The 12,460-nt window shown below is 39.0% G+C and overlaps 1 protein-coding gene across 1 annotated transcript in view; it reads right to left on the bottom strand.

Moving 5' to 3' along the window:
* The window catches only part of PARP8 (poly (ADP-ribose) polymerase family, member 8), a gene marked incomplete at both ends in the record, with an annotated part of 58,710 nt that overhangs the window by 20,915 nt on the left and 25,335 nt on the right, over nucleotides 1–12,460 (bottom strand). The window contains 3 exons of the mRNA XM_008941822.1: nucleotides 9,788–9,883; nucleotides 9,987–10,040; nucleotides 12,124–12,460. The exon at nucleotides 12,124–12,460 is cut by the window's right edge and continues 255 nt beyond it. Coding sequence (XP_008940070.1) covers nucleotides 9,788–9,883; nucleotides 9,987–10,040; nucleotides 12,124–12,460 — 487 coding nt within the window. The remainder of the gene's footprint in view (nucleotides 1–9,787; nucleotides 9,884–9,986; nucleotides 10,041–12,123) is intronic.

The raw sequence follows: 12,460 nt of genomic DNA, 5'->3' as shown, positions 1-12,460 counted from the left end.
CAGATGAATTAACAAATGCTACAGAAACCTGAGTTGTATCTACAGATCTGACACATGAGGTAAAAGCAGTACCTGAAGGTCAGGCACTGATGAGGCACTTGCATATTTTCTGCTAGTGTTGCTTAAATATCATATGTAAAGTTCTCATTCTCTGCAAGACAACTAGGGCAAAGCATGTTTACGTGTTTAAAGCTTTTAAGCTTCCTAGAGTATAAGAGAAGGGTGAATTTATTTCAAAATTGATGAAACAAAGTTTCTGGTAAAATGTATCTTAGAACACACTGTCATAGAACTACAAGTTAAAGATTTACGCCCAAAATGTGTGATTTCTGTATTTACTTAAATCCTGCAGAATTACAGCTTCAGAATCAAGAATCAAGCTTCAGAGTTTGAGCAAATTTTAGTTATTAATAATCAATATTATCTTGAAAGGCAAGTTTAACGCACCTCTGCCTACTCTGCCATGGCCTATATTTCTAAGTGAAGCATCTAACACCAGCTCATAATGGATTTTTAAAATCTATGATTTATTAAAATTAAAATTCATCTTTGTATTTCAATAACCTTTATTGATATGTTTTTGCTTTATACTAAAACATATATTTAAAAATAACTGTACTTAGATTAAATATTCATCTACATAATGGATAAATCATAACTAAGCACTTTGGGATGAAAAACATTCTAAAAATGTAAACTTACTAATATAAGAACGGATGTATCAAGAATTACCAATATTACAAATATATTTTTATAGTATTTGACTGATCATATTTTAAGGGCAAAACTTTAAACCTCAGAGACATCTGTACTACCATACAGATTTCAATGAATTCAATATTTTGTTTTGCTGAGTCTTTTTCCTATTTTCTGCTTTATTCTAAAGCAGCCTTAGTCTGAGGTTTCAACACAAGATGGCACTCTAAAAAGAATTCCTGAATGCAAGAAAAATTATTTAATATATTCTGAGATCTTTTTTATGTCCTGTATTTTTGTCTCACGGGTCTTTAAAATCTATTCAATGATGCTGTTTTACCAACGGCTTTAGTATTTGTTAATGAGGAATTTGGGAAGTCATAGACACTAAGACTGACATTTGCCACACAAACTATACTATGTAAAAGCTGCATATGATCAGAGAATTACAGAATGATTTAGGTTAGAAGTGATTTCTGGAGGTTATCTGGTCCAACGCCCCTGGTCAAGCAGGCTCTCCCAGAGCCAGTTGCCCAGGGCCATGTACAGATGACTTTTCAACGTCTTCAAGGATGGAAACTCCACAACCTCTCTGGGCAGCCTGTTCCCTCAGAAATGGTGAAAAAGGTAGAAAAGTGTTTCCTTGTGTTCTAATGGAACTTCCTGTGGTTTTGTGCCCATTATCTCATCCTATCACCGGGCACCGCTGAAAAAAGTCTGGTCCCATCCTCTTGACACCCACCCTTCAGGTATTTCTAGACATCAATAAGATTCTGCCTGAGCATTCTTTTTCAGGCTGAACAGTCCCAGCTCCCTCAGCCTCCCCTCCTATGTGAGATACTCCAGTCCCTTAATCATCTTAGTGGGCCTTCAATGGACTCTTTACAGTAGCTCCCTCTCCCTCTTGCATTGAGGAGCCCAAAACTTGACACAGTACTCCAGATTTGGCATCCCCAGTACTGGGAACAGGTCAAGAATAACCTCCCTCCACCTGCTAGTAATTCCGTTATTTAATGCAGCCCAGGATGCCATTAACCTTCCTTACTGCAAGAACAAATTGCTGGCTCATGTTCCATTTTGTATCCAAAAGGACCCCCAGGTCCTTTTCTGCCAAGCTGCTTTCCAGTCGAGTGGCCTTAAGCATATATTGGTGCCTGGGGTTTCTCCTCTCTAGGTGCAGGTCTTTGTATTTACTCATGTTGAACTCTATGAGAGTCTTGCCAGGCCCTTTCTCCAGCCTTTCAAGGTTCCTCTGAATGGCACCCCATTGACCTGGAGTATCACCCACTTTCCCCAGTTTTGTATCATCTTCAGACTCGCTCAGGGTACACTCTGCTCCAACATCCAGATGATTAATGAAAATATTAAACAGGACTGGATCCAGTACTAACACCTGGAGTAAACCAGTAGTTACTGGCCTCCAACTAGACTTTGTGCCACTGGTCATCAGCCTCCAGGCCCAGCCATTCATCAAGCTTTCAGTCTAGCTCACTATCTCCTCACGCAGCTCTGGCACCAACAGCTTGTCTATGAGGATCTTATGAGACAGTGTCAATGGCATTACTGAGGTCCATGTAGACAATATCCATTGCTTTCCCCTCAGCTACCAAACTAGTCATTGCATCACAGAAGTTTATCAAGCTTTTCAAGCATGAAACCATGTGGACTACTTCTGATAATTTTCTTGCCCTTACTGTGCCTGGAAATGGTTTCCAGGCTTAGCTGCTCCTTCACCTTCCCAGAGACTGAGGTGAGGGTGATCAATCTGCAGGTCTCTGTCACCTCCCCTTCTTGATAAGAGGAGTGACATTTGCTTTTTTCCAGTCTTTGAATATGGTAGTATATGATAATATATTTTTATTATACTTCTTTTAATCAGATCCTTAAATATAACAACCACTTTTGCTGAAGACTCATGATCTCATTATATTTAAATGTTTGTAATAAAAGTACATGGTGAATTCCTAGAACAAGAAATCTTTCTACTCTTATAGCAAAACTGTTGCATTATTAAAATGTGACTTACTCCTTCCCTAGATTATAAGTTCTAAAATAACAGGAACAATTTCATATAGCATCAAAAAAAAGTTAACAGTGTCTAATACAGAACCAAATAATGGTGAAGTTTCTTTAGTACATTATTATATCTACTTTGGAAAATACATTTTTTAGCTAGATGAGCCAGGTTGTATGCTTGAAAAGTATCCTTGGAGGTCAGTTAGTACTTTTATTCTCTCATACAGAAGTAGCTTAATTTAAACTTTAAAGTTTTAGATAAAGCTAAAATTAGATTTCTCAAAAGCTTTATCAAGCACTGAAGCAGACTGGTCAGAGAGGTTGTGGGGTCTTCATCCTTGGAGATTTTCAAAACCAATGAAATCAAAGACACTGGATGAAACAAACTCCAGTTTCAGGACCATTTCAATAGAGACACATGCCTCAGGGGAAGAGTATCTCAGTACTTCAGAATGGGCTTTGCGGAATATGTTAATAATTCCTAAGTTTAATTCTAATATTTAGTATAATAGGGTAGTTTGATAGAAATCTGGACAATCTATTTATCTGTTTTAACAACAGATATATGAAAGATATAATAACTGTATGAAAATGTCAGAAAAAAAGCATTTCAATATACATTTTTTGAAACAATTCAAATGTAGCCATTAATTGCAAATAACAGCACATCTCACAAACAACTTCTGTGTTGAGAACAAATTCAAAAACAGTAACACAAGACTAACAGTTCAAGTGAGCAGACTCTTACTGTTCTCAGTAGGTTTACAGGGTCTACCTCCTCTGTATCTCCTCAGCACAAAACCTGTGCCTGTCCTTTTACTTCCCACTGTTTTTCAAAGCTGTGCAAAGAACTAGTTCAGAAAAGGCACTGGTCCCCTTGCACGAGGATGCACCGTGATTCTTTACAAGAGATAAGGGACCTGTCTGGGTAAAAAGGCTGCAGCCCCAATTCTCGTTAATGATTTCAAAGCTGAAGGATTAAGAAATCCTTCTATGAAGAGTGAAAAAGTTAGGATTCAGACTACTATTAGGAATAACTGCGTGAAATAGTATGGTCTATATTATAGAAGGGGTTAAATAACACATTTTCTTCTTAGGATCCATGTATTCATTGAATTTTTCCTCTGCTTTGCAGAAAGATTGCAAATCATGCCATCCATGTAGTGTTTTCAGTAAATTTTCAGGTTTCAGTGACATTCTGTGTACTTGTGTGTCTCTAAACATCCAATTTATCTTTCATAATTTTGAGTGCACTATAAGTAATCATTAGACCTCACTGTGTTCTGAAATAAATCCTAAAGAAATGCTATGATGAGAAATTTCATTCACACTCCTCTCATATGGGAAAAATGTGAAGACATACAGAAAGCATTAAACAATTACCATTGTTTTTTAGAAAGATGATGGAATGAAGCAGTGAACCATCAATCTTTTATAAAAGAAGACAGTTACAGATTCATGATGCCTTATACTACTTTTATAAGACTCCTTCTACTATACCAGAGAATTTTTGTCCTTTGCCTTCATAGTAATATGGCTGTAGTTTCCTGTTAGTCCACTAGGTTTATGAGTGTTTTGAAGTTACCTTGTCTTCATAATGTGTTTTCATCCACTCACACTGCTGCAATACACAGAAGAATTGGATCTGTAATTCTGGTCTTCTGTATTTCAGGGAGGTTTTGGAGCTCAAAATAAAACTTGCCCTGAAAGTTCCATACTTTGCTCTGTGAAGAAATTCCTAAGAGAAATCTAAGAATTTTGTCCTTCATTAGGTCACTAACCTAGCATCTTTATTCATCTTCAATGAGTGACAAAGACATCCAAACAACACCCCAAGATTCCTGAGTACAACAGGACTCCTGAACCAGCAGTGAACACCTGCATGATTAGATCAGTGCCATGGGCTCTGGAAGAAGACAACTCTGCTGTAACAGCATAAAGCCAAGCATATGCAACTGTTATGCAGGTAATCTGCAACAGAAACATTCCATACAATGGTATGTCTGCCATGTGGATCTTGTGTCTTAATTAAGCTATATAAAAAGACACATCTTATTGCCATCAAGTTGCTTTTAGCTTATGGGAAAGAAGATGTTGGGATTTTAAGAAAACACAGTAAACTGAAATATGTATTAAAACCGGAACATCCCCCAGAGAAAGTTATGTAAGAAAAAGAAACACAAAAATGAGAAGAAAGCCTGTACTGAGAGAGACTGATTGATTGAATGATACTTCATAACTAAGATAACAACATAGCCTGTAGAGCAAATAGGCAGAAAGGAAAAATTTTCTCTGGGTTTCACATGGTATCTTCAGATGTCCTGAGGATGAGACATCTGAACCATGCAAGTCATTAATAACCTGCACAAAAAAAATTATACCCATGCATGAGATTTTACAATCTTAGAAAAATGTAATTACTGTTTGATGGCAATTGTTGAATTTTATCAACTGCACATCAATACAATTAATTAAACTATGCCATAGTTCAGGAAAGATATCAGGCTGACATACTCAAGGATCACAGAATCAAATTCCTTACTGGCTTCTTTGCAATTCTGTAAAACTCCATTAAATACCAGAAAATAAACCCTAAATACATCTTAAAATAAATTCTCAACCAATAACTTCGCTATGCTTTTGTAAATTCATATGCCTTCTCTGTCGAGAAAAAAAAGGTCCAAAAGGTAGAAGGGAGACTTATTATTAAGGATATACATACCCAGACATAGAATCATAGAATCATTAGGCTGCAAAGGATCACCAAGTCCAACTATTAACCCATAAACCACATACCTCAGCACCACATCAATGTATCTTTTAAATACTTCCAGGGATGGTGACTCTATCACTCACCTGAGCAGCCTCTTCCAGTGTTTTACAACCATCTTGGTGAAGACATTTTTCCTAATACCTAATCTAAACCTCCCATGGCAGAACTTGAGGCCATCTCCTCTTGTCCTATCTTTTTACTTGGAAGAACAGACCAACCCCCACCTTGTTACAACCTCCTTTCAGGTACTTGTAGAGAACAATAAGGTCTGTATTCAAGGTCTAGCATCACCAGTGGTGAGTAGAGGGACAACCACTTCCCCAGTCCTGCTGGCCCCACTATTTCTGGTACAAGCCAGGATGTCATTGGCCTTCTCGGCCACCTGGGCACACTGCTGGCTCATCTTCAGCTGTCTGTTGAGCAACACCTCCGGGATATTTTCTGCTAGGCAGCTTTCCAGCCACTTGTCTCCAAGCCTGTAGCATCATTGTGACCCAAGAGCATCACATGGCACTTGCCCTTGCTGAACCTCATTGCACTTGGCCTCAGCCCATCAATCCAATCTGTCCAGATGCCTCTGTAAGGCCTCCCTACCATGGAGGAATTTCTGAGGCTTTTACAAGTGCCTGCAAAGATCAAATAAACTTTTGGGGACCTTCGAAAATAATTCCTGCTTCCTTTTTTACCCCTGGGATTGCAGCTGCAGTGGCCCTGACCCAGCTGAATCGTTTAGGTTGCTGGTTAAGCAAACAGACAAACGCAACCTCCATAGCACTTAGTGAGATGTTAGCTGACGTAGATAGTATAAGGCATGCCACTCTGCAAAATCGTGCAGCAATTGATTTTTTACTTTTAGGTCATGGACATAGATGTGAAGATTTTGACGGTATGTGCTGCATGAATTTGTCAGATCACTCAGAGTCAATTCACTGAAGCATCCAGTTATTGAAAGATGGAGTGAAAAAGTTGCAATTGGATGACGGATGGGGGTGGTTGAATAGATAGCTTCAACGATGGGGCCTTGGAGGTTGGCTGAAAGGATGCTTACAAACAATAATCTTGCTCGGCTTGGTCTTTTTGTGTTTAATGTTATGTATCCCGTGCTTAATAGGTTGCTTGCAACACATGATTAAGAAAACTCATTTGTCAGATCACTCAGAGTCAATTCACTGAAGCATCCAGTTATTGAAAGATGGAGTGAAAAAGTTGCAATTGGATGACGGATGGGGGTGGTTGAATAGATAGCTTCAACGATGGGGCCTTGGAGGTTGGCTGAAAGGATGCTTACAAACAATAATCTTGCTCGGCTTGGTCTTTTTGTGTTTAATGTTATGTATCCCGTGCTTAATAGGTTGCTTGCAACACATGATTAAGAAAACTCTTAACAATGCCTGGCTTGTTCAAAAAGAAAAGGGGGGATATGTGGAGGAATTTCTGAAAGACAATGGACACGACTTTATCTTTTGGGAAGTGAACAACCCAGGCAGTAGGGCCAAGGCATACGTGACAGGACAAGTGTAGAGTGTTCCTGAGGCATCCTTGGAGGGCCAGAGGAAAGAACACAAGTGATACTATAGTAGCTTTTTGCAGATTATTCACAGGATAAAAACTACAAGCAGGGTAGAGGCTTGGCAGAGACAATGTGATTCATATTCAATTAAAAATGAGCTTGGAGTGCGTGAACAATAGCTTTTAACCAATCCTGAGTGTATGCTAAGCCCGTGGACAGCTTGAAACTGTACATAAACTGGGCTATTTGGGCAAATAAATGAGGGCGACCATAACTGTATCAGTGTAATGTCGTTACTTGGGTTTCGCTGCTGTTTCAAGTTCCTTCAACACCCTATCTTCAAGCACATCAACACCACTGCTCAACGTAGTGTTGTCTGCAAACTTACCTAGGGTACACTCAATCCCCTCATCCAGATCACTGATGAAAATATTAAACAGAATAGGCCCCAATACTGAGCCCTGGGGAACGCCACTTTTGACCAGCCACCAGCTGGATTTAATTCCATTCACCACAACCTCTTTGGGCCTGGCCATCCATACAGTTTTTTTACTCAGCGAAGCGTACACTCGTCCAAGCCATGAGCAGCCTCCGTTTCTCCAGGACAGTGTTGTGGGAAACAGTGTCCAAAGCTTTACTATGGTTTATGTAGAAAACATCCACAGCCTTCCTCTCATCCACTGAGAGGGTCATTTTGTCACAGAAGGAGATCAGGCTCATCAAGTAGGACCTGCCTTTCATGAACCCATGAATCCATGTAGGTGGATGTCATATTTGCTAACCTCCAGTCAACAGAGACTTCCCCAGTTACCCCAGGCTGATGATAAATGATCAAAGTGGCTTGGTGAGCCCTTCCACCTGCTCCCTCAGTATTCCTGGGTGGATCCCATCTGGTCCTATAGACTAAGTGTTGTAGCAAGTTGTTAAGCATTTCCTCTTGGATTATGGAGTACATCTGTCCAAGCCACTAGCAGCCAGATTCTCCAGGAGAATGTTGTGGGAAATGTTGTCAAAGGCTTTACTAAAGTTTAGGCAGAGAACAACAGCAGCTTTCCCCTCATCCACTAAACAAGTCATCTTGTTATAGAAGGAGACCAGCGTGTGTATCTGTGTGGTGGAACTGTGCTTTAAACAAAGTCTGGTGGACCATTTAGAGCTATTTCATTTGTGGCATCTCTTGTGATACAACCAACCACAGACAGCGCCTATCTAAGCATTGAGATATGCACATCTGTAGAAAACAGGATCTAGACACAGAAACTAAAAATTAAAAGCAGATGGTGGCAAGCTTCTGATCATTATGAAACCTGGTGAAGTTACTCTGAGTACTCTAAAGCTCTTTATGAGGCATGCTACATATGAGAACCATTAAGTGACATGACACCAGACTGCATGTAGCCTTGCCTTACACAAAAGCCCCCTGCATTCTGCTTAATAAAGTGCTGCATTTCTGAGATCCAATGTTGCAGTATTAAACATAAAGTGCTCTTTCAGTTAAGTCATTCTTTATTCTCTTTATACACATTTTATAAATGTATCTATGTATGTATGTACGTGTTGTGCAGCTGAAGTTTGTAAATAAACTCTACAACTGACTGCTTTAGGCTCCCTCTGCTAGAGTGCTCTGTAGAGTGAAGAACGAATTTCTGTAAGACCCTTTGGCAAGTTCATACTCGATTCAAACTGAGATCCTTTCTCACCTTCTACAGAACTGCAAATTCGTTAATGGCACTACATTACCTATTGAATCACTGAAGCATACACAAAGCATGCAAGATTTCTTCCCACTGCTTCCTTCTCCCTGGGTTATATAATGGCACACTTTCATTTTTGGAAAGCTTGCTAGGTTATGCCACTTGCAAAGGCAGCAATGAATATATGTTTAGTGGCAAACATGTCTGCATTTTCCTGTTTCAAAGCCCTGACAAACTCTCAAACACATAGCTAAAATGTCCCCTCTTAAAGCTGAATACAGAGGAAGGTAATTTTGAGGTACTTTAATTTCTAAGGTGGGGAAGCAAGAAGAATTAAGATTTTTTGTTCAGAGGAGATGACTTTCCATTCTGTTTTCTTTTAGGAATTCATCATGTGAACAGGAATAAATTCTAGTGTTTCCTTTGTTCTATGGACAACAGATAAGACATAATAATTTAAATAATTACATTATCCAAACTTACCTCACTACTCAAATATTAGTCACTTTGTCTTATCTCATCCTGTCACAGGTATGAGACTGGCACCCTGGACTGGGTCACTGCTACATCAGACACTTCACAGAGCATCTCCCTCTACTGCCTTTTTTACCACATTATGGAGGTCGACTCATTCCAGTGGCCCATGGACAAAAGAAGGTCAGAAGAACTTCACAGCATCGTGGCATTAACACTAGTGCATCTGAATATCCTGGTCATGGCTTGATAAGAGCTCAAGGATTGCAGTGACCCTAAGCTTTCAGAAGGATGCCATAGATTTGGGAAGCACTTTAATGCACTTACTCTCTATCTCATCCAGTTGCGACTACTGTAGCATAATAGTGTTTGGTGAAATATATCCCCCTTTTATGTTTCTAAGATATTATACAAGCCTAATTTCCATCTCCCTTGCCTGCAATAGGTTTTTTTCAAACTTACAGCAAAATCTAGTTAATATGCATTACACCTTTTCAGCTTAAAAGGATATTAAGATTAAATGCATCTGAAATAATTCAACAGTTTTATAACAGGTTTCTACAGTCCATTGGTATTTGAGGCACTATAAAATGCATTGTTTCTCCCAGCAAGCATACCACTTACCCTCAGCATAGGGCCATTCTGGAACACATGGGGTTCATCACAAACTACACAATATTCATTCAGCACTGGTATCCGCTGCTCAGCAAATTCAATAGTCTGAGAACAATGAAAATGAGAATAACAACATCTGCTTAAAAATAATTAACAGTTAGCTCATGCCCCGCAGTGTTTCATAAATGGGTAAGATATGATATCCTACCTGCACAAGAAAGCCACGCTCTCGTACCGGAATGCATTTTGCACCATAATTTTGCTGCAAGGAAAAAGTTGAGGCAACTTCAGTGTAGTCAGACTAATTATAAGGAAATGGCAAAACATTTGTACGTTTTGTGTGCAAATACGTTAATTAAACAATATTTGCATCTAAAAAGATCTCTCATTTGCATAAACCAGCCATTACAAATAATCAAGTTTCTTACTGTTTGTGGAATATGCGATAGATTTTTAGCATTTCTTTTTAGCTCTTAAATGTGATTAGGTTTTGTATCTCAGTACCTCAAAAACTTTAATCTCAAATGGAAACACCAGCACCTTCACCCCATTCTAATAAACTCACATTTGGCATCTGCCCTTAAATTCTAACTATCCAAGCTGCTGAAAATCTTTGTCTTTTATATTTGCTAAGATATCACTTCTGTAAGCACCACGCTAACTGATCTCTGTGCTCAGACACTACATAAATTCTGTCTGCCTTTTTCTTTCAACACACAGCAACATAAATTAAACTTTTGTTACATGAGTCAGTAAGATACAAAATTCACTTCAGGTTGGTATCTATCTCAATCAAATTTTTGGAACAAGAGTCAGATCGGTTCCATTTACAGTTTTTTTTGTTTTGCTTTGTTTTGTTTATATGCTTATTTCCTTTCATTTGTCTTAGTTTTTAATGGGGAAACTTTTCCCTTTTTTCTCTTGAGAAAAAATCCTCCTAATTGTATCAATATATGAGATTGAAATATTTTATCTGAGAACTGCAGAGAAGTTAGGGTCCTGATTCAGTGCTTCCACATTCCACTCGTCTTCAAATCGCAGTTAAGCACCCATGTCTCAGGTGCCTGCATGTAAAATGTGAAATGGATGGCTGATGTCCTTCTGCTAACATCAGCCAGACTGCACCTGACCATGTATGTGATGATTTTCCCTCAACGTAACTGCATTCTAACAATAAATTACTGGTAATTTATATAGATTGCCAAGTAGGGCTTGCATTTTTTCTGTATCAGCTGATAACATCAGTAAGGAACCCACTTAGTCAACTTTTCATTATCTTATCAAAATCAATGGGGCTTTTCCCCATTGAAAAAAAAGGAGAAAAAAAAGTCTTGCTATGTTAAGACATACTCTGTTGATTCAGAAAAAAAAATTATCTCTAAACTATGACAAGACTGTTGGCTCAGCTTAAGTTAATATTGCTGTGCACATTATAGGAACCAACCACACAGCATGTATAGAAATGATTTTACGATAGTGTATCCTTGCTTTTATCTGATGAGTATAGCTCACAGCTTATTAAACTCATTTACCAGGAGACAAAGCATAGTTAATGCAATGTCATTATTCAGAATGAACCACTCTGAATACATGTACAGCATTTTGAGCAAGAATCAGCTTTTTCTTGCTGAGAACATCAAGGTACCACCAGACTAAGGGAGTGGAGGGGACTGTCTCCTCAGTGCCTCTTTCCAGATCCAACACAGAGAACAGCTGCCTTGAAAGAGACCCACTCTTCTCTCTAGAGTATAAAAGCCACACTTTTTTAGGCAGAAGCCTAAGAAATAATTCTGACCACTCTTTCTTAAATTTAAGAACCTTGGGATTGAATCATGACTGTGTTCCTTCAACTAGGATGATGACCACAGATGCAAAGACAAGAAGGAGGGGTGACCTGGCACTCAAAGAAGCAAATGGATGGTTGCTTCCCCCATGGAGCAAACAGTGAAATGAGAAAACACCTGTGTAACCAATCAAATTTTGCAACACAGAAGCATCCACTCTCCCTTCTTCCTGCAGCAAGAAAGGAGGCAGGGAAAGAAGTGGATGATTGAACTTTTCCCACGTCCAGCAGGCACAGTGAGATGTATTCAGCATGACATGTAAAATCTCTGTCTTGATCTAAGCAAATTCTGGTTTTAGAACTTTAATATATGTGCATGCACAGTCTTTAAATCCTTCTTAAAAAGCTGACTCCTTTGGTCTTGCCTTCCAAGATACTCAAGATATCTGATGTACTCACTAACCTATGTCCTAAGTATTAATGCCTTTGCATAATACGCATAACAGCACATTTGGAAAATAATATGAGGAAAATGAGCAGAATTAAAAAAAACATTACGCACAACAGCTTGTGAAGGTGATGATGAAGATGGTGTTAAGATACCAATAAGCCCTGAGGTAAGAGAGAGCCTCCTGCTCTCTGCTATGGTGGACTCCTTGAAAGGCTCCATTTTTGATGATTTAGGGGCATTGGAGTAAGTCTTGCTGAGTAACTTGTGATTCTTCAATCCATCCAGTTCTTCCATTCTAAGATTGCTGGAGTAGGACCTGCTTAAAAGTTTGTGAGGCTTCAAGGTGCTGTTGTGCTCACATCGAGGGTCCCCAGAACACGACCTACTTAACAGCCTGTGGGGCTTTAAAGTGATGCATTCCTCCTGCTTGACAGCTGCAGAGCAAGAG

The sequence above is a fragment of the Merops nubicus genome, unplaced genomic scaffold, assembly GCF_000691845.1.
Source record: "Merops nubicus isolate BGI_N331 unplaced genomic scaffold, ASM69184v1 scaffold19176, whole genome shotgun sequence".
Lineage (NCBI taxonomy): Eukaryota > Metazoa > Chordata > Aves > Coraciiformes > Meropidae > Merops > Merops nubicus.
This window is presented reverse-complemented; position numbering and strand designations above follow the sequence as displayed.